General features: G+C 41.6%; 1 protein-coding gene across 6 annotated transcripts in view; it reads right to left on the bottom strand.

Moving 5' to 3' along the window:
* Window positions 1–27,126, bottom strand: part of PRIMPOL (primase and DNA directed polymerase) — a 58,191-nt gene that overhangs the window by 12,186 nt on the left and 18,879 nt on the right. For 3 of the 6 annotated variants that reach the window (XM_032869889.1, XM_032869887.1, XM_032869890.1), the window contains exons 6-11: window positions 24,922–25,069; window positions 16,789–17,076; window positions 6,263–6,425; window positions 4,510–4,598; window positions 2,435–2,524; window positions 2,248–2,356 (exon numbers count right to left, since the gene is read on the bottom strand). In XM_032869889.1, the coding sequence (XP_032725780.1) occupies window positions 2,248–2,356; window positions 2,435–2,524; window positions 4,510–4,598; window positions 6,263–6,425; window positions 16,789–17,076; window positions 24,922–25,069 (887 nt within the window). The remainder of the gene's footprint in view (window positions 1–2,247; window positions 2,357–2,434; window positions 2,525–4,509; window positions 4,599–6,262; window positions 6,426–16,788; window positions 17,077–24,921; window positions 25,070–27,126) is intronic. The other 3 variants (XM_032869888.1, XM_032869891.1, XM_032869892.1) reach the window with 2 other exon arrangements.

Here is a 27,126-nt window from a genome sequence, read left to right as displayed (position 1 = left end):
TTTATGTAAGAATGAGTTCAAGGACGCAAACCTTACTTACAAACCTTCCGTTCAGAGTAAGTCATGGGGATGTGATGGTAATGACCCATAGCTCATAGCACGGGACCGCCTCTGGATTCCTTGAATCTTAAAACGTGCTCGTCAGCCCAACCTCGGGTCAGACTGCTGTTTCGTGTGAGTGTGCTTTGATCATCCAGTGTCATATTCATTAGGGATCCGGTAAATTCAGATGAAAACCACAGTGTCCTCTTATACAACCGGATCAGCCAAACAAGAGATTTTTAAAATATACCTTGGTGAGATTATGGAACAGCAGAAAATACCTGAAAACACTGCTGGTGGGAGAACTAGCTGGCCATGTGGGAAAATTACTTACGTAGCCATGTGAAACCTGGGAATACTCCATCGCACATCAATGCTACCTTCAGGAACGGACTTTGAGAAACTCTGGCACACGGGCCACAGGCAGGATGTACCCGAGCACCTGCAGCGGCGTCGCTCAGTTCAGCGAGCCAGATGTCCAGAGGAGGGAAACAGACACGCACGTTCATATTTACATAATGGCACACCACACCACAGTGGAAAAAATAAGCAACGGCCGCATGTTGCAGTATGGATGAACCCCACGAATTCAATGTTGACCAAAAAGCAATTCTGAGGACGCAGTTTACACAAGATTCAGAAACACGGAAAACAAAACAATCTTTTGCTTGGAAATATAAGTATGTATGGGGGAAAAAAAACATTTAAAGAAAGCAAGGGCAAGATGAACACAAAACCCAGGACAAGAGTTATTATTATCTCAGATGGTCAGAGCAAAGTTGGAAACGGGTTGGTCCCACAGAGCGCTTCTGAGGTTTGGTCAAGTTCCACTTCTCACGGTGGGTGGCAGACAGCACACGTGATCATTTCAGCGTGCCTTTGAGGCGTACCCGCACATGAGAATACATGCTTTTATATGTATGGGGATTTCACAGTTAAGAAAAAGAAGAGATTATGGATACATAATAGAAGCAGGTAATTTTCCAGAAAGAAATACGTAGCAACCTGAGAATCTCAAAAAGTTAAAGGATGATCATCTTATGATAATGAATTCCTGGTAAAATACATAGAGTAAAAGATGAGAAAGATATACCAAAACCATAACCATGGTTATCATTGATTCTGGGCCTGTGGGGAAGCTTTTCCTTTGTGTTATTCTAAGTGATAGCTTTTGTGTATTGAGCATATAGTGTGTTTTTTTTTTTTAAACTAAGCTAATCTGCATACAGACGTGTAGCACTGAAAGATGCCTCCCACAATGTTCCCAGCTTTCTAGCAAAAGCTTCATGATCTTTCCTCACGTCTGGCACACGTGCTATATACACTTGATATACAGAAGTCTCAGCTTTGATATTAAATACAAAACAGCAAAATTTCCTATATCATAACTGATAACTACTGGGTTTCTGTCTTATTCCTATTCTCACCATATCCTTGAATTATCTAAAATTCTATTTCATCCTTTACTTCCTCTCCTTTTGCCAGGGGGATTTTAAAGAAAACTCCTAACATAGGGCCTGGTGTATACAGCAAGCATTCAATAAATATTGGTTCCCTTCAATATGATTTCTTTTTCATAAGATTTTATTTATTTATTTGGGAGAGGGAGGGAGAGAGAGAGGCACGGAGAGCACAGAGAGAGCAGGAGACTCCCCGCTGAGCAGAGAGCCTGACTTAAGGAGCTGCATTCCGGGACCCTGGGATCATGACCTGAGCCGAAGGCAGATGCTTAACTAACTGGGCCATCCAGTACCATTCTTTGTCTTGACCATGTTAATGTTAACTCCAACTCGTAACACTGAGTAATTTCCTTTTCACCCGAATTTGTTCAATTTCAACTTACACACCATAAAATGTCAAGGACAAGAGAGAGACACTTCCTCGTCCCTGTTCGCTCACCTGTCTATTGCCTCTAATTTCTTCCTAGCCCTGCTCAGGCCTGTCTTTGTCTTCTCAAGATTATACTACCTAAGGGATTATATTACCAAATAAAGTACAAATAAAGATGACATGTGCTATGAAGCAAGGTGATAATTAACATAGCCAAATTCAATACTATAAAACAGAACCCAAATACAATATTTGATACAACTAAATTTATTGTAGAAACCAAAGTCATTTTTTATGTTCAACCGTACAAATTATAAACATTTAAAATAATATTGGTTAAATACACAGAACTCGTTAGTAAACAACATTACTTACATGATATTATTGCTCTTGTGGGCCCTCCCGATGTTTCTGCACCAGCGATATTTACAAATATCATAAACCAGTAATTCCTCTGGGAAAAAGTAGCTCCAGTGTCGAATTCCTAAAATACAAATAATGTTTCTAAAGGTATTTAAAACTCTGTCATATTACAGTGAATAAAGAATAAGATTATCTTTACCTCCTTTAATGCCATTTTTATTCACCAAAGAAAGAACAAACTGGTCAATTTCAGGGTAGGGAGAACAATGAAAACCTTCAATGTTTCCTGCTGCAACAGAGAGAAAAACTAATTACAGTTAGAGCAGCTAAGAGTCAAAGAGTTAAATGTTAAAAGTTGTTCTTTAGGACAATTACAGGTTACGGAGGCCCCGCAACTTTTTTGTTTCCATGGTTTCAGGCAGTCATGGGTTCTTGCTTGCCCTACAAGCAAGCAGGGAAAAGTCAAACCTCGAAGTTAAGTCCAATGTTAACTACGATTCCTAAGAAGCACCTGTAATCGTTTCAACTGCTTTCTTCATTTTGATAAAGAGAAAAGCAACCCCTTGTACTCCAGAGCCAGCCTACTGCTATCAGCTCAGCCTTGATGTTGCGACACACTAGGCTGGTCCCCGACAGCTCAGCAACGGTGCTTTCCTGCTAATAAGGAATTATCTCACAGAATTTCAACATCAGATAAGGCCGCTCTGTGGCCAAGAGGATTCATGAAAAAAACAAGACCACTCACTCCATAACTGTGTCTGAACACAGACAAAGCACGAACATTTTCCAAACTGCAAAAATGACCAACACCTCCCACCTTACCTGATACAAGTAATTGCTCCTTCTTAACCAATTATAGCTTTACACCCACTGTAACCTGTCTTCCTTCTAGATAAAATTTATGAAGATAGTCAGTCATCCGATCGTCTCTTTGAAACAAATCCATGCCTCCTAGACACTTCTCAAAAGCACCTAACTCAAGCCTGCATCCTGTAATAAATCTTTTCTAATGCCCTTTTCCTGAGATGCCCCACAGGTCCTCATGGTACGAGCTCTCCACACTGAAGCCAGGACCAAACTCCACTTGTTAGCGGTTAGCGATAAGTGTGTTCTCCCATGATCCTCAGCTGTAGGATCAGTTATATTTTATATCTAAGAATCTACTGGAATAATTTATGATAACTTATTTAAAATGTCATTTAACTTTTAAACACAGAAGTATCTACTTTTCTTAAAATAAAACCTATATTTCACTTACAGAGGTAATATACATAGTTGGAGAAACTATGGAAAATATACGGAAGCAGAAATGAGAGAAAGTCCAAGGCAATGTCTAGAAATGACTGTTAAACAACCAGAAGAAAATAAACCTAAGAAAATGTTACCCGCATTTTTAATGAACCTGGGATCACACCTCTCAAATAATGTTGGAGTCTACTTTTTTCTCTTAATATCATAAATGGAAATTTTCCATTTTATATTGGCTTTACAAATTTAAATTAAATGGCTACAGAGTATGTTATAGTAGTGTCACCAACCCCATTTTGTACATTTAGATTGTTTCCATTTTTTTGCTCTTGTAAATAATGATGGCCCAAAATATGTGTAAAAATGTTTACTAGAGAGTTAATGTATTGATAGAAAAAGCCCATTTTTCAATATAAGAATGAAGAACATGTGCATTTCATGAAAAAACTCTGCAGCCATTAAAAGAATGAGAGAATACAGGGAGAGATCCTCTGGGTTCAGTGTAAACAAACAGCGGCTGTCCATCTGATTGTGGACAGAGGGGAAGAGTACTGTTAGTTTTTCTTTTAATAGGGGTTTCTACAAACAAAACTACTTTATTTTCTTCTGGGCTTTTTCTCCCCCCCCTTCAAAATCACCATAAAATGAAAATTAGTGAATACGCTTTAAAAAGTATCTTTTCTTGGGGTGCCTGGGTGGCTCAGTGGGTTAAGCCTCTGCCTTTGGCTCAGGTCATGATCTCAGGGTCCTGGGATAGAGCCCCGAATCAGGCTCTCTGCTCAGCAGAGAACCTGCTTCCCCACCCCTCCTGCCTGCCTCTCTGCCTACTTGTGATCTCTGTCTGTCAAATAAATAAATAAAATCTTAAAAAAAAAAAAGTATCTTTTCTTTATACGTTTTCCAATTTGAATACAAACTAAGTTGTTTTAAAGGATCAGTAGATAAGAATCTTGAAGTTAAGATTTTTAAGGCAAAACAGACTTTGTATCCTTAAATTTTCATAGGAAATTGTTTTCTTAAAATTACCTTTAGTGCTGGTACTGTTAAAATATTCAACTCGTTTCTGTTCATTCTGAGATGTGTCACAGGTCAGAATTCGTAAAGTATCTGAGAATCTGAAGAAAATATTGGAAGAAATAAAGTAAGGTGATCTCAGAATCAAAGAGAGATGGCTACAGAAGGAAAATTGAATTTCACATAGTTCCACGTTAAAATCCTTTATTCAACAGCTAATTCTTCTAGGACAATGAAGTCACACTTGCCTACAAAAACACCAATCCCAAGACTAGTCTGGTGATCATTTAAAATACTTTTTTCAACTACAGTGTGAATCAGAGGACTCTGGGACTGCTGAAGCCATGGAATGAAGTATATAATTATACTCTTTGAAAGTACAGCACCTTTAAAATTTTTGTTACAATGATTTGAAAAAGTGTGAATAATGTGGGGAGGAGAAGGGAAGAAGGAAGGAGGGATGAGAGAAAAGGAAAAAATAACTAAAATTAACCAAAAGACGCATTTATAACCCTAAAGAATTTAGTTTTCATTTCAGGAAGAAATGTACCCATTATTTTCTTGGAACCACAAAAGAAAATTAAGGAAACCCTTATTCAGTATAACTCCACTTCTGTGGATTTAATGCTGAAACTACAAAGGAAATGGGGTTTGGTAACAGGGAGATGACTTTAGGCAATCTTACAGGCCGTGGTGCTTTTCCCACACAAGACAAAGTAAGAAGCCACTCTTGGGCCAACAGCAGTGAGCAGCAGCTGTCATACAATTTTTCCAGTATCTACAGTGCTTCCAGAATCGCAGAACTGCTATTGCTAATAACTAACATTTACTGAGAGGCTACCATGTGCTGGGCATGGCTGTCCTTTTGTGTCCAGTTTTAACTCCCTCCATCTTCACAACTCCCTAAGAGAGGGGGTCACATCATGTCCATTTTAAAGGTAAGGAAACTAAGACTTTGATGTTCCATCTGAAAAATGTTATGAAAGAACTCAAAGTCCAAAAATAATATGAAGAGAAACCACCCGTCTTCGCACCCTCCCGAGTAACTGCTGGCAAGTGGACATGTGGACACAACTTCCCCTCCAGCGAAGTATTTTAAGTATTTTATGAACATCCATTTCTACGGGATTTCTCCTGAGAACTATATCTAGAGAAGGCAAAGGAAAAAGAAGTAGAGCAAATCAATTGAGGAAGGCAATTTAGTTTGATCGTTAAATGTGGTTTGGACTAACAAAATTTGCCAACCCAGGTATAGAAATGGAGGCAAACGTTTCTGTTGAAAGAGGTCTTTCACACTTTTTAAAAATGACCAAAAGGTGGCACCTTCAGTGTTCGACAACAAAACTGACAATAAATTAGAGTTCATCAGTATAATGGAAAATTATATAGGCAATAAAAGTTTTAGTTATAACTGTTGCGAGTCATTAACTTGGCAGATAGTCATGATATGACGTTAAGTGGATAAAACAACTGACATAACCACATAAATAATGATCTCAAGAAAATATTCTTTGAATGAAGGAGATATGTAAATTTTACATATGAATGTATATCCATGGAAAGTAGATATTAACAGTAACTCTATTTCCAAATGGAATTCTAGTAGTTTTTGTTTTCTTTCTTATAAAAAGAAAGCTAATCTAGAATTTAAGAATTCTTAAGTTAGAATGAACTTACACAATTCCCATTTTGGTACTACACAATGTCATTCGCTGTTTAATAAACATTCATGAATGCACAACGGTGTGATTTTGGTACTATATACCTGACATTGCTGACCAAAGAAGACAGGAAATACTGATTTTCTTCAGAAATATTCTTAGACTGTTCAGGAAAAAATCTGTTGTCTTCAGCAATCTCCAAAGCCACCTGCTTCCCTATCTTCGATGACTTATACAGCCGGAAGTTTCTATTTCTTGTATAAACTCCTATTATCAAAAATTAATAAAACAATTACGAATGCATGTTTTCCGTGATTTGTTTTTACAGTCAGCAAATATTAATTTTGAATAGCATTATTAGAGAAACAACCGGTTCTGGTTCAAGGTGGCGATATATGAAGAGCTTGAACTCCCCTCCACACGGGAACACACCAAAGCTACAGCGGTATTTGGAAACGATTTCCTCTGAAAAAAAAAAAACAAAAAAAAAAAAAACCCTACAACCCAGCAGATTGACTCCTTCACCCAATGAGAGGGAAACCACACGGAAACAGGTGGGAAAGGCCAAGACACAATCTCTCCATAAGCCCCACCCCCAGGGCAACACCCACAACTGGCTGGGAATTCAAAACCCGGAGCTTCTCCTTGAAAGCAAAGGCTCATAACTCACATTAGGTACCCCGACTTTTTTTTTTTTTTCCAAAGATTTTATTTATTTATCAGACAGAGATCACAAATAGGCAGAGAGGCAGGCAGAGAGAGAGAGGGGGAAGCAGGCTCCCCACCAAGCAGAGAGCCCGATGCGGGGCTCGATCCCAGGACTCTGGGATCATGACCTGACCGAAGGCAGAGGCTTTAACCCACTGAGCCACCCAGGCGCCCCGGTATCCCGACTTTTAAGGCCTGCCCCTAAGAGATGAGCCCCAGAAACATCTGGCTTTCAAGACTGGGCTGTGGCTAACTGACGAAGGGCTCTTAAGGGCTCACCTGCACATTCACTCGCCCCAAGGCCTAGTGCACAAGCAGCCGTTCTGAAAGTGCCCAGACTTTACGTGAAAGGGACTCATTTCCAAACTTTAAGGCGCTGGCCTGAGGGATACCCTCCAGGGATGGAGGTGGTGGGCGCCATCATCCTCTCTGCCTCTCTAAGCCGGTGGCTGCCATCTTTCTTCTTTTCCTTTTTTCTCCCCCTTTTCCTTCCCCCCTCCCTTTTCTTAGTGGGTGCCATCTTTGCCCGCCCCCTCAGCCTCACTCCAGCCAGAGGAGCGAGGCTGGCTTTGGCTCCCCCTCTGCTGTGTTCCAGAGCACCAGAAGCTCCTGGAGGAAAGTGTCTATTACCATCTGGTGCCCGAGTTTTTACATGTGGGGACCCATTTTTCAGGTGAGCCCTTGATCACCCGGCTCTGAAGTCCAAGGAGGCTTGGTTCCTGGGTCCCCAGGGCTGTAACAGCGGGAAGGACCGTGCTCGGGAGACTACTACTCCCAGGGCACCGCACAGAGACACACGGAAACACCCCCCGCTTCTGAGCAAGAGGCCTATTTGCTTGAGCCACAGCCCCAGCCCAAAGGGCAAGCTTCCGGTCTGGCACACTTATAGGAGCCTCCAGAAGGGCCCTCAGGGCATGGAGCTCAGTGGACAAAATTTTCGCACCATTCAGCTCACTGGGATCTTCCAGAACAGGGCTTAGGCCCTTTGTCTGGTGCCCTGATTTTTGCAGTTGCTGCCAGGGGACTCCTCTCCATCACCTGGCTCTGGTGGCCTGTTGGACTGACGCTCACAGGTCCTGCAGAACTAAGACCAACAGAGAAGGAGTTCTTCAACAGCCACCATCCCTAGGGCTCAGCAAGAGGCAACAGGCCCAGGGGCGCAGTCTCTCTAAGAAGCCTATTAGCTATCACAATTGGTGCGGCGGATGGGGCAGGTTTCTAATGACATTAACATGCCAGTAGGGTCTGCCCGGAAACCTTTCCTGAGACCTTGGAGGGCAGGCAGTACTTCCGTCCTCTCTTCTGCTGTGCTTCACAGCACCAGCATCTCTGGTAACTTGAGGGGAACTTGTATAAGCATCTCGTGCCCCAGTTTTGACATCGAGTACCCTGCATTTTGGAGCTGCCTCCTAGGGGATAACCCTTAGTCACCTGGCTCTGGTGGCCAGGGGGCTTCGGGTCCGGGCGCTCACGAGACTGCATCAGTCAGAGAGAGAGTTCTTAGATGGCTGCCACCCCCTGCGCACTGCACACAGAGAAGACTGGAACATTCTGGGAAAGAGGCCTAAATGCTTGTCCTGAAGCTTTGGCCTGGGGGGCAATCTTCAAGTCTGGCACACATCTAGAAGCTCCAGAGCTGCTCCCAGGGAGCACAGGCCAGGTGATGCTATCTTTGTGTTCTCCCACCTCACCACAGCTCACCAGGACCTCTCAGAAACGAGCTTGTATGCTCAGCAAGTCCCAAGTTTTGCAACTACCACCCACAGGATGCCTCCATGTTCCCCAGCTGTGTGGGTCAGTGGGACTCACATCTGCAGACCCATATGACTGTACATATTTCCATTCTCTTAAAGCTGCTTCCTGAGGGTCTAGCTTCCAATCAGCCTGAACCCAGGTGCTGAATGAGATCCTGCCCTTTGGGACATTAACTGGGCCTGGCATATTCCGAAGTCCTGGGAACCATAAAAGCTAAAACAGGCTGCTTGGATAATTACAAAAGTCTGGGAAACAACCAAGAGCTAGGACAGGGTTGAAGGAGAAGTTTCATCTCCTACACAAGGCCAACCGTTCAAGACTGGGAGGAAATGCTCTTTCATCAGGCAAAGAGAGTCAAGCAAAATGAAGAACAGAGCACTGCATTCCAAACAAATTAGATAAAACTCTTGAAGGACCTAAACGGAGTGGAGAGAAGTAATTTATCTGAAAAAGAGTTCAAAGTAATGGTTCATAAAGATGCTCACCAAACTTGGGAGAGGGATGGATGAACACAGTGAGAACTTCAACAAAAAGTTGGAAAATGGAAGGAAGGAGCAAACAGAAATCACAGAGCTGAAAAAACAAAAACTGATCTTGATACAATATAGGGGTTCAACGGCAAACTAGACAAAGCCGGACCAATGAACTCGAAGACAGGACAGAGGAACTCCCCCCAACAGAGCAGCGGAAAGAGAAAAGAAGGAAACAAAGTGAAGATAGCTTAAGGGCCTTCTGAGACAACACTGATAAGACTAACATTTACATTATATGAATCCCAGAAGGAGAAAGGGCCAGAAAACTTATTTGAACAAATAACTGAAAACTTTAATAACCTGGGGAAGGAAAGACACACAGATCCAGAAGGACAGCGAATTCCAAATGAAATAAATGCAACAGAGGGGCCCATACCAAGACACATTATAATTAAAATGCCATCAGTTTAAAAAAAAAAGAGAGAGAGAGAATATCTTAAAGGCAGCAAGAAAAAAAAATAACTTATTACATACAAGGAGACCCCATCGGACTATGAGCACATGTTTTCAGCAGAAATATTCCAAGTACTGAAAGAAAAAGACTTCCAACCAAGAATATGCTATTTGGCAAAGTTATCATTCACAACTGAAGGGCAGATAAAGAGCTTTCCAGACAAGCAAGAGATAAAAAAGTTCATTACCACTCAACGGGTCTTACAAGAAATGTTAAACGGACATATTTAAGCTGGAAAAAAAACAAAAGGGGGGGATTGCTAATTAGTAACAAGAAAACGTATAAAAGCATAAATCTCATTGGTAAAGGAAACTATACATTAAAGGAGTATGTGAATCAAGTGTGAAGCTAGTGTAAAGATCTCAAAAAAGGAGTAAGGTAACTACAACTATAATAATGAGCTAAGGGACGCACAAGACAAAAAGATAAAATGTAACCAGCAAAATGTAAAATGGGGGGGGTGGAGTGTAAAAATGTACAGCTTCGAATGCATTCACACTTAAGTTGTTATAAACCTAAAATAGGCTACTATGAAAGTAAGTCGTTATACTTAAGCCTCATGGTAACCACAAAGCAAAAAGCCGTAGTAGCTAAAAGAGCAATAATGAGAAAGGAAGCATGCCACTAAAGAATTCATCAACCACAAAGGAAGAGAGCAAGAGAAGTAGAAAGAAAAAAAAAAGAATGGAAAAACAGCCAGAAAATAATGAACAAAATGGCTACAAGTACATACTGATCAATAATTACTATAAATGGATTAAATTCACCAACCAAAAGACACAGAAGCTGAAAGGGTAAAAACAAAAGAAGACCCATCTATATGCTCCCAATAAGAGACCCATTTCAGACATAAGAACACACACAGACTGAAAGTGAAGGGATGGAAAAAAATGTTCCACGCAAATCAAAACCAAAAGAAAGCTAGGGTAGCTCTACTTTCTCCACAGACAAAATACTTCAAAAACAAGACTGCAGTAAGAGACAAAGAAAGGCATTACATAATGACAAAGGGGTCAGTCCAAAAGGAGGATATAGTACTTACAAATATTTAGGCACCAACATAGGAGCCCCTAAATATATAAACCAAATATTAAAGGATCTAACAGGAAATAGAAATACGACAGTAGGGGACATCAGTACCCCTACTTACACCAATGGATTGATCATCCAGACAGAAGATCAATAATGAGGAAACATCAACCTTAAACCACACATTGAGCCAGAGGGAAATAACAGACATATACAGAACGTGTGTGTATGTATATGTATGTATGTATGTGTATGTGTGTGTGTATATATATATATATATATATACATATATATAAATTCAACATCCACGCACAATCAAAACTCTCAACAGAGTGAGCGCAGAGGAAACACAGCTCAACATAACAAAGCCCGAATGTGACACACACATAGCTAACATAATACTCGGTGGTCAAAGCTGAAAGCTTTTCCTCTAAGGTCAGGAACAAGACACGAACACTGCTCTCGTCACTTTTACCAACATGGTACTGGATGTCCTAGCCAGAGCAAGTAGGGCAGAAAAGAAAGAAAAGGCATCCAAAATGGAAAGAAGAAGTGAAACTGTCACTATCTGCCGATGTTTATGTACAGAAATTTCTATGTAGAAAACCCCAAAGAGTCCACCAAAAAACTGTCAGAATAAATGAATTCAGTGAAGTTGCAGGATACAAAATCAACAATACAGAAATCTGTTGCATTTTTCTACAGTAACAAGCCATCAGAAAAAGAAATTAAGAAACAATCCCATTTTTAAAAAGTCCCATTTACAATGCACTGGAAAGGATAACATACCTAGGAATAAACTTAACCAAGGAGGTAAAAGACCTATACTCAGGAAACTGCACAAAACACTGATGAAAGCAACTGAAGATGACACAAACAAATGGAAAGACAGGCCAACCTCGTGGGCTGGAAAAATACTGTTAAAATGTCCACAGCACCCAGGGCAAGCTATGATGCATTGCAATCCCCATCAAAACTCCAGTGGCATTTCTTTTACAGAGCTGAACAAAGAATTCTAAAATTTATACGAACTACAAAACATCCAGAATGGCTGAAGCTATCCCGACAAAGAAGGACAAAGCTGGAGGCATCACGGGTCCTGATTTCAAACTACATCACAGTGCGACGGTAATCGAAACAGTATGGGACTGGCGATGAAAACAGACTCAGATCAACAGAATAGAACCGATGGCAAGGAAACAAATCAAATCTATATGTTCAATTAATCCACAACAAAGGAGCCAAGAATATACAACAGGGAAAGAATAGTCTCTTCGGGAGAGTGAGTCAGGAAAACCGGAAGGCCACATGCCAAAGAATAAAACCGCACCACTTTCTCACACCATATACAAAAATTAACTCGAAATGATTCAAAGACCCGAAACCATAAAACTCTTAGAAAACAGGCAATAAGCTCCTTGACTTGGAACTTGGAGATGGGTGTTTTAAATACATCAACAGCAGAGGCAACAAAAACAAAATAAACAAGCAGGACATCATCAAAGTAAAAAGCTTCTGCAGAGAAAAGAAACCATAAACAAAATGGAAAGGCTGCACGTTGAGTGGGAGAAAACATCCCCAAATCATATATCTGGTAAGATGTTAATAGCCAAGATATATAAAGAACTCATACAACTCAAAAGAAAAAAAAATCTGATTTAAAAATTTGGCAGATGGGGGGGCGCCTGGATGGCTCAGTGGGTTAAAGCCTCTGCCTTTGGTTCAGGTCATGATCCCAGGGTCCTGGGATCGAGCCCCGCATCGGGCTCTCTGCTCAGCAGGGAGCCGTCTCCTCCTCTCTCTCTCTGCCTGCCTCTCTGCCTACTTGTGATCTCTGTCTGTCAAATAAATAAATAAAATCTTAAAAAAAAATAATAAAATAAAATAAAAATAAAAATTTGGCAGAGGATCTGAATAGACATTTCTCTATAGAAGACATGCAGATGGCCAAGAGATGTTCAACATCCCTAATCATCAGGGAAATACAGTTCAAAACCACAATGACATCTCACCTCACACCTGTCAGAGTGGATATATCAAAAAGACAAGAAATAACATTGCTGATGAGGATGTGGAGAAAAGGGAACCCTCGTGCACTGTTGGTAGGAATGCAAATTGGTGCAGCCACTGGGGTAAACAGTATGGAGGTTCCTCAAAAAATTAAAAATAGAACTGCTGCATGACTTAGCAATTCTATTTCTGGGTATTTATCTGAATAAAATAAAAATACTAACTCAAAAAGACAGATGCATCACCATATTCACTGAGGCATTACTTACAATAGCCAAGATATGGAAACAAACTTGTCTTGTGGACAGATGAATGAATAAAGAAAATCAAACAAGAAAAAATATGTATGTATCTCCACAAAATGGAATATTATTTAACCATTAAAAAAAAGAACGAGAGAAATCCCACCATTTGTGACAACACAGGTGGACCTTAAGGGCATTATGCTAAGTGAAATAAGACAGGGAAAGACAAATACCATATCACTTTTACAAAGAATCTAAAAATTAAAGAAAAAAACAACCCAAGCCAATAAATACAGGGAACAGACTGGTGGTTGCTTGAGGTGGGGAGGTGGGGGTGGGCCAATGGGTAAAGGGAGTCAAAAAACACAAACTTTAGTTATAACATAAATAAGTCATGGGGATGTAATGTACAGCACGGCACATATAGTTAATAACACTGTATTGCATATTTGAAAGTTGCGAAAAGAGTATTATCTTAGAAATTGTCATCAGAAGAAAAATATTCTGTAACTAAGTATAGAGTTATTGTGCTGATCATTTTGCAATATATACAAATTCAGATCACTATGCTGACCACCTGAAATTAATGTAATGTGGCATGTCAATTACACCTCAATAAAATAATGAAGGTGGGAAAAAAACTCATGTTCACATAAACAAAAATAAAAATGAAAAAAATAATTATTTTCTATTAGCTGTAAACAAAAGAAAAGCAATACATAACTTAAGATAAAGTTGAGTTGGTATGGAAGATGCCACAAGCAGAAACAGAAAACGAGACAAGATTATTTGGGGGTAACCCTCCTGTTGTAAATAAATAGGAAAGCTGGGCAAATCATTTAGGAAAAAAAGTTTGAGACTATTAAAGAGCTTCCAAGGCAGTGAGTATTTTCGGTGTCAAAAATCCCAAAAGGGAGGCATCAAAAAGTCAAATATTGTTCTCTCCCCACTATGTGAGCATACCAATGAGAAGACCGTGATCTGTAAACCAGGACAGGGATTCCACCAAAACCCACCCATGCTGGCACCCTAACCTTGCACTTCTATCCTCCACAGCTGTGAGAAAGGAATGTTTGTTGTTTAAGCCAAAAAAAAACACAAAAAACAAAAAACAAAAACAAAACAAAAAACCCCTCAAAAACAAAAACCTAGAATAAATCTAACAAAAGATGTGTAAGTTCTCTGTTTAGAAAATTATAAAACATCGAGAGAAATTAGAGAACATCTATGTTAGTGGAATGACAAAGCATGTTCACGAACTGGAACACTAAATAATATAAAAATGTCAATTCTTCCCAAGTTGATCTCTAGATTCGATGCAAACTAAATCAAAATTCTAGCTACGTGTGTGCATGTGTGTGTGTAACCTGACAAGTTGATTCTAAAATTTAAATGGAAGTACAAGCGGTCAAGAACAGCCAAGAAATTTCAAAGAACAAAGTTGGTGGGTTATTCTACCGGATATCAAGACTTAAAAAAAACCTGTATTAAGACAGTAATGGTAATGGCACAAAAACAGATCAAAACAACAATGGAACAGAACATACTCTGGAAAAAGACAAAACATATATAGACAACTGACGTATGACAAAGACGTCCTTATAGGAAAAGGACTTTATTTCAACAGTGTTGAGACAAATGGATATTCATACATGGAAAAAAAAAAAAAAAGAATCTTAACTCCTCTTCAAAGAACAGGCAAAAATCCACTCCAAGTGGATTGTAGATCTAAATATAAAAGGTAAAAAAATAAGTCTTATAGATAGGAAAATATCTTCATAATTTGGGGATAATGAAAGATTTAACAAGATACAAGAAACACTAAGAGGAAAATGGTCAGACTACTATTATTTAAAGTTACTTTCATTCACCAAAGACACCATTAAGAGAGTGAAAAGGCAAGCCACAGATACTATAGGAATCCAAAGATAAAGTTCAGAAATAGGCAAAACAGGCAAAAACAGTGTTAGAGAATGGATTAGCAGTCACCTGTGGGGAGGAGGAAGAGGACTCACTAGAAGAAATAGGGAGGAGGTTCTGGGATCCTGGTAATCTTCTATTTCTCATCTAGGGTGGCGTGGTGACAAGGGTATGCTCATTTTGTGATAATTCACTGACCTGCACACTCACAAATTAGCCACGTTTCTGTTTGAATGTTATACTTCAATAAAAAGTTTCCTCAAAAAATTTTGGGGGTGGCTGACTGGCTCAGTCAGTAGAACATGTGACTTTTGATCTCGGGGTTGTGAGTTCGTGCCTCATGCTGGGGATCAAGATAACTTTAAAAAAATAAAGTCTTAAAAAAAAAATGTCAGTGTGTACTATTAAATCCCTGTCCTTTTCAAAAGACACCTTAAGGAATGTCCTTTTCGGTATATAAATAATTCTGGGTATACTCTTGAAATCTTTCTTTCAAGCATATCATGGAAATTTCCTTGCTGGTGCGGTAAACTTTTTTTTTTCTTAAGATTTTATTTATTTATTCGACAGAGGGAGAGAGATCACAAGCAGGCAGAGAGGCAGGCAGAGAGGGGAGGGGAAGCAGGCTCCCCGCCGAGCAGAGAGCCCGATGCGGGGCTCGATCCCAGAAGCCTGAGATCATGACCTGAGCTGAAGGCAGAGGCTTAATCCACTGAGCCACCCAGGCGCCCCAGTAAACTAACTTTTAAGGCTAACCATCATGAATTGGGGTATTCTGTTTCGGGTCTTCAATACTGGGGTCGAGGCAGAGCACAGAGATCAGCTATTTTGCTCCCCCTGAATCACTTCCCATCAGGCCTTCTAGTTTACTGCATACTCGCACAACCTCGAGAGGCTATTCCCCTAACAGAAAAAACTGGTCATTTGGAAGAATGCTCCTCTATTTGTAACCCGTGCTGGTTTATACCCAGACTACTGCACTCCGCAGATCTGACTGTATTTCCAAATTCTGGCACCTGGTTGTCAGGGTAGCTAGCTAGGAAGGTAGAGTGCAGCAGGAACGCTTCCCTACCCTTGGCCTGGCTGGATTACCCTGCCTGTAGGCTAAACCTAGTTTCCTCCAGCCTCTAGACACTGACACCCTCTCAACTCCTCCAACCTTCAGTGGCGAAATGTGCTCTTAACGGCTTTCAAACCACAAGCTAGAGCCACAGTATAAAAATGAGGTTTAGGGGCGCCTGCATGGCTCCGTCAGTTGGACGTCCGACTCTTGATTGCAGCTTAGGTCTTGATCTCAAGAGTCGTGAGTTCAAGCCCCGTGCTGGGCCCTTAAAAATTCTTAAAGAATGAGGTTTAGTTGACCAGACTAGAGCTGGTTGAACGAGGGGCCCCAAGTGGCCCATGTGTTACCCAACCAGGCTGCATTCTGCTCAGTGCTCATACGTCCTCAGGTTGGTAGACCAGAAGCAAGGAGCTTCGAAGAAAGTGTGCATGAAACACCAGTGTGAGGACAGGCAAAGAGCGGCGAGACGACCCCTGCCACTCACTGCAAATCTCTTCAGTGAAGAGACCGCTGACCTTGTCTTGCCACATAAAAGGACCATTTTTCTACCATATCTTCTAATGAAACCCGTTACCAGTACTGGAGAGCGCTGGTCCACTTGTCCCCTGTCCAGACTTGCCCGACACAAATCCTCTGGACGTTTCGGAGGAAGTGCCAGCTCCGACGATTTGCTTTTGGAACTCAGGGTATCCTGGGGCCTCTGTCCCGCAGGGACCCCTCTAGGACCTCGGAACAGAAGCCTCGTCATGTTCCAGCACCCTCGCTCACAAGCAACATTCTGCTAGTGATTCCACGGTCGCTATGGAGTGGTGGTGGCAGCAAGAATCCTCAGCCAAGTGACGGATGGGCACGGATGGGTTGCTCGGGGAAGTACAAAAGGACAGTCCAGCAGAGAGCTGGCAATCTCACTTACCGAGGTCTACGAAAAGATGCTTTTCTCCTACATTATTCTTCACAACTAAAAATGATAGGTCAGGACTGTTTAGCTCAGCTGAGCCCGGGCTCTCCCGTTCCTTTGAATTCCAGGCCCAGCTCTCTCCTCTGTCTGTATCTGAGGACGTTTTGCTACAGGAAATTCCTTGTTTAATTGGCGTTTCAGGAAAATGGGAAAATTCATGGCCCGCGGTCTCTGAAGTACTATCGTCATCTTCCCTGCCAATTAAATGAAAAGCAGGCTGCAAAATTTTTCTCACAAAATTACCTAGAAAAAAAATATTATGATTAATCTAATTCTTTTCTACAAACTGTAACTCAAGATCTAGGCACAAATCTACATATGACAGTTTTATACAGTAAGGCTTTTTTTTGATTTCTGGTTTTAAAACTGAGCTGTTATTACAAACTGTAACATACTTCTGCTGTTACTTCCTTCCTCTTGGGCAATCTTTTACTTTTTCAATTCCCACTGACAGGGTCACTTGGCATCACTTATAATAAATATCATAAAAGACGTGCCACCAGGGGCCCCTGGGTGGCTCAGTTGGTTAAGTGTCCAACTCCTAATCTCACCTCAGGTCTTGAACTCAGAGTTGAGAGTTCAAGCCCCACATTGGGCTCCACACTGGGCATGGAGCCTACTTCTAAAAAAAAAAAAAAAAAAAGATTCCACCAAAACACTGCTAGAACTAAGACATGAATTCAGCAAAGTCGTAGGATATAAAATCAATGTACAAAAATCTGTTGTATTTCTATACACCAATGAATAAGCAGCAGAAATAGACATTAAGGAATCCATCCCATTTACAATTCCATCAAAGACAGTAAGATACCTAGGAATAAACCTAACTAAAGAGGTGAAAATCTGTATTTTGAAAACTAGGAAATACTTATGAAAGAAATTAAAGAGGACACAAAGAAGTTGAAAAACATTCCATGTTCCTGGATTGGAAGGACAAACATCATTAAAATGTTTGTACTACCCAAAGCAATCTGCACATTTGATGCAATCCCTATCAAAATAATACTAGCATCTTTCACAGAGCTAGAACAAATAATCCTAAAATTTGCATGGAACCATAAAAGACCCCGAATAGCCAAAGTGATCCTGAAAAAGAAAACCAAAGGTGGGGACTTCACGATTCCAGACTTCCAGCTCTATTACAATGCTGAAATCATCAAGACAGTATGGTCCTGGCACAAAAAACAGACATAAAGATTAATGGAACAGAACGGAAAACTCAGAAATGGGCCCACAACTATATGGTCCACTCATCTTTTACAAAGCAGAAAAGACTATCCAATGGAAAAAAGATGGTCTCCTCTACAAATGGTGCTGGGAAAACTGGACAGCAACATGCAAAGGAATGAAACCGGACCACTTCCATACGCCATACACAAAAGTAAATTCAAAAATGAAGGAAGGACCTAATTGTGAGGAAGGAAACCATCAAAATCCTCGTGGAGAACACATGCAGCAACCTCTGTGACCTCAGCTGTAGCAAATTCTTACTAGACATGTTGCAGGAGGCAAGGAGACAAAAACGAAAATGAACTATTGGGACTACATCAAGATAAAAAGTTTCTGCACAGTGAAGGAAGCAATCAGCAAAACTAAAGGCAACCTATGGAATGGGAGAAGATACCTGCAAAAGACCTATCTGATAAAGGGTTAGTATCCAAAGTCTATAAAGAACTTATTAAACTCAATACCCATAAAACAAATAATCCAGGGGCACCTGGATGGCTCAGTTGGCTGAGTATCTAGTTCTTGGTTTTGACTCAGGTCATGATCTCAGAGTTCTGCGACTGAGTCCCATGTTGGGCTCCGGGCTCAGTGGGGAGTCTGCTTGAGGATTCTTTCCCTCTGCTCCTCCCCCTGATCTCTCTCTCTCAAAACAATAAATAAGTCTTTAAAAAACAAAAAGAAATAATCCACTTAAAAAAATGGGTAGCAGGGGTGCCTGGGTGGCTCGGTGGGTTAAAGCCTCTGCCTTTGGCTCAGGTCATGATCCCAGGGTTCTGGGATCGAGCCCCACATCGGGCTCTCTACTCGGCAGGGAGCCTGCTTCCCTCTCTCTCTGCCTGCCTCTCTGCCTACTTGTGATCTCTGTCTGTGAAATAAATAAATAAAATCTTTAAAAAAAAAAATGGGTAGCAGACATGAATAGACATTTTGGCAAAGAAGATATCCAGAGGGCTAAAAGACCTATGAAAAGATGCTCCACATGAGTCAGCATGAGGAAAATACAAGTCAAAACTACAGTGAGATACTACCTCACACCAGTCGGAATGGCTAAAACTAACAAGTCAGGAAAGGAAAGATGCTAGTGAGGATGTGGAGAGAAGGGAACCCTCTTACACTGATGGTGGGAATGCAAACTGGTGTGGCCACTGGGGAAAATAGTATGGAGGTTTCTCAAGTTAAAAATAGAACTATCCTATTGACCCAGCAACTGTACTAGGAAGCTGGGTACAAAAATACAGATTCAAAGGGGCATGTGCACTCCAGTGTTTATAGCAGCATTATCAACAATAGGCAAACTATGGAAAGAGCCCAAGTGTCCACTGTCTGATGAATGGATAAAGATGTGGCATGTACATGCGCGCACGTGCGCACACACACACACGCTGGAATACTACTCAGCCAGTATAAAGAATGAAATCTTGCCATTTGCGATGACTTGGATGGAGCTAGAGTATATTGTGCTAGGCGAAATAAGTCAATCAGAGAAAGACAAATACCATATGATTTGACTCATGTGGAATTTACGAAACAAAACAGATGAACATATGGGAAGGGATAAAAAAAAAAAGAGAGAGAGAGAGAGACTAGAAGGAAACCAAACCATAAGAGACTCTTAAGGATAGAGAACAAACTAAGAGTTGATGCAGGGAGGTGGGTGGGGGCTGGGCTAAATGGGTGGTGGGTGTTAAGGAGGGCACTAGATGTGATGACACGGGGTATTCTGTGTAAGTGATGAATCACTAATCTACCCCCTGAAACCAGTGGTACACTATATGGTAACCAACTAGAATTTAAATAAAAATCTAAAACTTAACCAGTGACCTGACCTGCAAGATTCTCTAATTACTATTATTTTAAAATAAACTTTTTTATTCCAGTGTAAAAGTTAAAAATAAGTAAATAGATCATCTTACAACGGAAGGTTGGTTTGAGGAGAGGTGTCACTGTTACTACCATCAACCTGGGCCTAACATACGGTCACCAAGAAAGCATCACTTTGATTTTATTTTTAAAGATTTTATTTATTTATTGGAGAGAGAGAGAGAGCCGAGCAAGAGAGAGCACAAGCAGGGGTTGGGTCAAGGGAGAGGGAGAAGCAGACTCCTCCCTGAGCAGGGAACCCAACGCCTTAGGGCTTGATCCCAGCACCCTGGGATCATGATCTGAGTCGAAGGCAGGTGCTTAACAACTGAGCCACCCCCCAGGGTGCCCCGAGAGCAACACTTTTATTAATACAAATTGAGTAAAATGTGTCTTGACAATTAATGGGTTAAAGAATGAAAGGTTTATGTGCATCAGCAGTGCTGCCAGGGTAACGCACATAAACGCCGCCATCATCTCCTTGAGTCAGGCTGTCAGATTTCTCAGAGCTGCCTCTCTCTCCTTTTCCTGCCATAATATGCCCTGGAAACCCCGACATTCCCAGCCATCACTTCCACAACTACTGTTCCTCCTGCTTTTCCTTCTCATTGGCCATGAGACGGGCGGGCTGTGGCACCGTAACTGAAGCCCAGACTGAAAGCAATTAAATACGTGTATGGCATTTCAGCACTTACTCCAAGAGCTCTAACGACTAGCAGGCCTACCTTTACCAAGAAAAGATGGTACAACAATCCAGAACTTCTGGAACTCTCATGTACCATTTATACCATATATTCAAGTGAGAATTTGGTTAAGTTGCTTCATATATAACAATACTGGAGAAATGCAGTGTGGTAAGAGAAACTTCATTTTAATTTCTAAAACTGCTATTGTCGGGGTTTGTCACTTTATTTACCAGACAGTTTACACTTTTTTTAAAAGATTTTATTTATGGGCGCCTGGGTGGCTCAGTGGGTTAAGCCTCTGCCTTCGGCTCAGGTCATGATCTCAGGGTCCTGGGATCGAGTCCCGCATTAGGCTCTCTGCTCGGCAGGGAGTCTGCTTCCTCCTCTCTCTCTCTCTCTCTCTGCCTGCCTCTCTACCTACTTGTGATCTCTCAGTCAAATAAACAAATAAAAATCTAAACATATATATATATATATATATTTAAAAAAAAAGATTTTATTTATTTATTTGACAGAGAGTGAGAGAGCACAAGCAGAGGGAGTAGCAGAGGGAGAGGGAGAAGCAGGCTCCCCACTGAGCAGGGAGCCCAACATAGGACTCGAACGCAGGACCCTGAGATCATGACCTGAGCTGAAGGCAGATGCTTAACCGACTGAGCTACCCAGATGCCACCAGCTTAAACTTTTAAATCACAGGATACACATGCTTTAAATTCAAAATTCTCTTTCTCCATATTACTCTCTGCTCAATGAAACAAACCCAGTAGCTCATAAAACACTATACATCAAAATGAAAGTAGAAGCATTTGATCTTTGCACTGATATACAGGCACGATTATCTCTGGAATGAGGGAACTGAGGGTAAATACTGAGTAAAAAGAAATCATGATGTAGCACAGGGCAACAAAGCAATACGAACATAAATGGGTAACGTTAATGTTCCCGGAAATTACATCTATTTGACGGGAGCAGTGGGAGAAGTGAAGGCACGGCGGTGGGACTGCCTGGGAAGGGCGCCCTCGGCAGGCCAGGCGGTCCTCTAATCTCTGGCAGGGAGCTAAGGTCGCCAGGACACAACAATGACAGTGTCAGCAGCATGAAAGTCCAGCACAGGCTTCCAGTTCCTTCCCCAGGCTTATCGCCCTTGCCCTTGCCCTCCTCATCAATGCAGGGACAGGTGTTTTACTGCCGGGGATAACTCAAAAGAACGTATCAATCCCAGGAATTTCAGATCCTACAGCAGGCTGGCAGAGGTGTGTTTCAGGCAGAGCAAACTTACACACTTGGCCAACATTCTCTGATTGCTTACGCTTACTCTAATTCTACTTTCTGGCAGGCTGACAAGGGGAGCTACAAATGTCACCAAGACATACGTGGAGGGACGGGAACTGGAGGGGAAATCTTAGCCTAATTTCATCATCTCTGCATCTCCGGTCCCGGCAGTCCATAATTCTGGAGGAAAGAAATTTCGGCCCCCTCTGCCCTCCCCGCCCCAGGTTAGCCTCAAACTTGTATCTCCATACTTCTGTGTAAGCTGTCCTGCCAGTAAAGCCTTTCTTACTTTGTTTCTCTAAGGAAATCGGATTTAAAGCCAGCTTGAATGTCTTCTGCTTTCAGAAGACATCTGCAGCAGAGACTGCTAATTACCTGACAAATCTCTATTCCCCGCCCTCTCTAGCAACCAGTCTCGATGCTCAGCCTTCCGCTGGGAGCCGCAGAGCAGACTCCAGGAGTGAACAGGATGAAAGACACGTCTTGCTTAAGACCGTGGCATGGGGATCTCGGTGCTAGAACCTTCTTAGCAGTCTTCCACTCCCCACATCCTTATCAAATGCCTGCTTGTATTTTATTGCTGTGGCACTATTATCGATAAAGACATTATTACACGCTAAGCTCTGGAAAAATAAAAAGTGAATAAGAAACTGTCCCTGCCCTAAAGAAACATTACGTGGAACTTAAGTAAAGAATACAAACGACGACGACAACAGAAAAACTACCTCCGAAGTGCTTGAATGCTTGGATGCCAGAAGTCCTGGGCTCGCTACAACCCAGATGAAACACCATCCTTAGTCTTAGGGATGTGACAGAAATGGCTGTTCATCTGATGATATCTACACTGAGACCAGGTAACTGTGGTATGTCTTTTCAGAGAGCAGCACCCAAAAGTCCAAAGGCCCACGGACAAGAGAAAATGTGGCCCTGGTGAAAAAAGACCTATTTTGTACCAGGACTGGCCCTTGTGACTCTCATTTATGACTACAAGAGGCCCTTCAGTAACAATCATCAGGAAATTCTGAAAAAATAAAGGTCTATTACTTATAAGACCTGAAAATTACACAGTCTACCTGGGGCCACACAGCACGCACTCAGGTAGGGAGCGCAAGCACAGGTGGGGACCTGGGCTCATGCCTTCTTGGTGAATTTAAAACATAAGCAGGAATTTAAAGCAAGGAAGAGAAAACAAGACGCCCAAAAGGTGAGTTACTGAACTCAATCAAGATTTCTGAATCCGGGGCGCCTGGGCGGCTCAGTGGGTTAAAACCTCTGCCTTCAGCTCAGGTCATGGTCTCGGGGTCCTGGGATTGAGCCCCGCATTGGGCTCTCTGCTCAGCAGGGAGCCTGCTTCCTCCTCTGTCTCTGCCTGCCTCTCTCACTACTTGGGATCTCTATCAAACAAATAAATAAAATCTTTAAAAATACATATAAAAAAAAAAGATTTCTGAATCTGAAGAGCCTTAGTGGGTGGGGTGTGGCGGCCCACGTTTACTGAGACAGCAGTCTTGGAAACGGATGCCTCAGCAATCGAAGCTTAAGTCAGGCAGTCGCATTACAACCAAACAAAACACTGGCAGGGTTTACACTACAAGGGTCAGGTGGTGTGAGAGGAGGCTAGCGCACAGCGGGCCTCTGTGCACACTAAGACATCTGGACATTCTTCCGAAGGCGACGAGCAGTCCCGGAAGGCTGAGGCACATCAGCGGCACAATCAGATCCGTCCAGCCAGCTGACTGAATAAGGAGGCTGAGAGAAAACAGAGCTCGGAGAGGACACCAGCATTTCCACTTGGGCAGTTGGGCAGATGATGGATACTACTTGCTGATTTACATATCACAGGAGAAAGGGCAAGGTTAGGGGGAAAATGAGGCATGTGGTCAAGGAATGCTGAGTTTGAAGTGTCTATGTTGGAATGTTTAATAGGCAGTTGGCTGTATGGGTCTGGCATCGAGGACAATCCTGGCTGAAGGTGAAGACTTATGGCTCTGATTACCATCTATGTGTTGACTTGAGAGCAGATGATAATCAAGGTTATGGGTAGAGGGAACAGAGGGACAAAAGAGATTCTACAATTATCAATATCTAAGGGATGAAAGAAAGACAGAAGGAATGTCCAATGATGCAACACAAAATAGGGAGATAATAGGAGCCCCTCAAACATAGCAAACTAGGTCACTGTGACCTAGCATTAGTCTAATTTAGCAATTAGGTTCCTGACTTCTATGCTAGTCCTTTAGTGACTATGTTCATGCCTTTTCCCCTAGGTACCCGAGAAACTATCACACAACTGTAGTTCTGAAATGCATGACCTATCACATGCACTTTGGTTAATCATCTGCCATTCAGAGCTAGAAATACTCGTTCTACTGCTGCTCCCATCAACAATCGGGATTTGGGCTTCTATTCAGACCTTGATTTTCAGTGTTTCCCATTCTGCCTACTTGCTCCCCCTCAGACTGACTCCATTTCCATACGGGGGCCTGCATCTCTCAATGTCCGGTACCAGACAAACACTCTCGGGCTTATATATGTGGACATTTTCCCAATCCTGAGGTTCAGTCTAGAGCAATAAACAATAAAAAAGCCTCTCCAGGTGCGGTTTGGAGCCCAAGCCCCAGTCCTCACAGACTAAAAGCTAAGGCTAATGCAAGGCTGAAGCGAAGGACAGAAATACAGCTCTGATGCACCACAGATAAGATCTGAACTGGGCCTCTCGTGCATTACCCAGGAAACTTCTGAAATGTCTCCTGTTGGAGCAGAAACCCATACCAGGCAATGCATGACCATCTCACAATCTCTAGCTGGAGGCACTAATGCCAAGGGCGTCCTGAGGAGGTTAACATGTCTGAAATGTGTCCAGAAGAGGAAGGTAGGTCTAGAACTAAAGGCAAATCCTGAAGATGTGCAAAATCACACTTCATTACTTAGGATAGGGCAAGAACCATAAAACCCGACAAATACTTACACAACCTTAAGAGGAAAAGGAAAATATGAGGATTTTAACAGAATTCCATGACTTTTTAAAAAACAGTACACTTACCAACATGAATGTTATCTTTAAATGCCACATCATGAAGCTGAAATATTAGATGACGGCTAAATTTTTCATCAGTGCTGGAATCCAAGTTGAAAACATCTTCAGGTGAACAATTAACCCTGTATAGCTCTTGAAGTGCTTTACAAACATGCTAAAAACACAGGTAAAATGTAAATAATTAGTATTTGAAATTGTTTTAAAATTTTTCCATGAGGAAATTCAAATATATTGGTACAACTCTAACTCATTTTTTATTTTATTTATTTTTATTTTTAAAAAAAGATTTTATTTATTTATTTGACAGACAGAGATCACAAGTAGGCAGAGAGGCAGGCAGAGAGAGAGAGGAGGAAGCAGGCTCCCCGCTGAGCAGAGAGACCAATGTGGGGCTCAATCCCATGACACTGAGATCATGACCTGAGCCGAAGGCAGAGGCTTCAACCCACTGAGCCACCCAGGCGCCCCTCATTTTTAAATTTTATTATCTGAATATTTACAATGTAACAATTTCACCAAATTACTGATACATAGAAATATACATCACATTTAAATTATCCCACAAGTTCTGAGAGTCATAGACTCTCAAGAGTAAAGACGTCCTAAAATTCAAACAATTTATCTTATATATTAATCTCCTCCAAAATCACAATAAATATACTCCTTTTTAAGCAGAGTAAATATATTTCTTTTTAAGCATCATCTCTTCAAGTATCATCTATGAGTTAAAAAGTCACTAGTTTCATTTTTCATAGTTTTAGTTTTTGGAAGGTTCCTCAGACATACTGAGCCAAAATCTACCTCCAAAAATTCAGCCCTCTGGGGCGAGGTGCTACTGACACTGAAGGCAGTTATGCAGTGTAAGAAGGCAGCAAGCCCAGGGGTAAGAGCACCGATTTGGAATCAGAAAGATCTAGGTTTGATTACTGGCTTTGCCACTTACCAGCTCTGTGTGACTTCGGTCAAGTCCAAACCTTACATTCCTTGACCGCAAAATGGGATTATAATCTGACCTAACTTCTGGGATTTGTTTTAAGGAGTAAACGATCAGATGAGAGTAAAAAGTTAGCACATTGCTTGGCATACGTCTCTGCTTAAAAGCAGTAGCTGTGCAGCCACAAAACAAGTCACTTCTGAAACCTGTTTTCCCACTTGCAAAATGAAGTTACTAAGAACTACCATACATGGTTATCTTGACATGAGCAAAAGGCTTATAAACTGCCAAGCACTTAGATACCGAACTTATATTTATTCATGTTATTTTTGCATCATCGTAATAACCCCTCCCATGCTCTCTGTATTCTTCAATAAATTCTCACTTTCTCAGAAGCCTCCTCAATTTTCCTCTACATCCATTCCCCCTTCACACTCTGACCCCGATTATAGTTCTTACAGGGCCACAGTTTTACGTGAATTTGTGTGATTATTTTGACTTGGGTGTCCACTTTACGGAGGCTACCCCTCACCATCCATTCTTTACTGCTTCTGTGGAGACAGAATGCTGTCACCTGGACACCAGGCCACCCAGCATAAAGACCGCACTTCCCAGACTCCCTGGCAGTAAGGTGTGGCCACATGACCAAGTTCAGGCCAATGGGATATGAACAGAAGGAAAGCAGGTGATTTCCAAGTTATGCTTTTACGGGGGAGAGGCATGCCCGGTGACATGGGAGAAGTCACCGTCTTCCACTGACTGGAAAGCAGACATTGTGGTCGTGAGCCACTTGGACAGAGTACATAAAGGCAACATCTCAGGAAACAGCAAAGCAACAAGCCTGGTCTCTGGTGTAACAGAGCCATATCCAGACACTACATGAGGGAGAAATCAAGCTCTATCTTGTTTAAGCCCCTTTTTAAATTATGGTAACTAAAGCTATCCTAATTTGTTATCCCCCATGAGACTATGAATTCTATGAAGGCAGAAGCTAGGTCTCTGTGGGCTAACCCGTGGTCTTCCGAGTGCCTAAACACACTGACACTTACTAGAGGCTGAAACATTTCTGATCAATGAATAAAGTCCGGTTTTATATTTTGGAGCTATACGGAATAAATGTACTGACTGCCTAGGTTAAACAAACAAACAAAAAGTAATCCTAATCATCTAAGTCAACTTTCCCAAGTTAAACTTTAAATAAAAATGTAAGACTGAGCCTGGGTGGCTCAGTGGGTTAAGCCTCTGCCATTGGCTCAGGTCATGATCTCAGGGTCCTG

Source organism: Lontra canadensis, unplaced genomic scaffold (genome assembly GCF_010015895.1).
Source record: "Lontra canadensis isolate GAN:19392208 unplaced genomic scaffold, GSC_riverotter_1.0 scaffold39, whole genome shotgun sequence".
Classification (NCBI taxonomy): domain Eukaryota; kingdom Metazoa; phylum Chordata; class Mammalia; order Carnivora; family Mustelidae; genus Lontra; species Lontra canadensis.
This window is presented reverse-complemented; position numbering and strand designations above follow the sequence as displayed.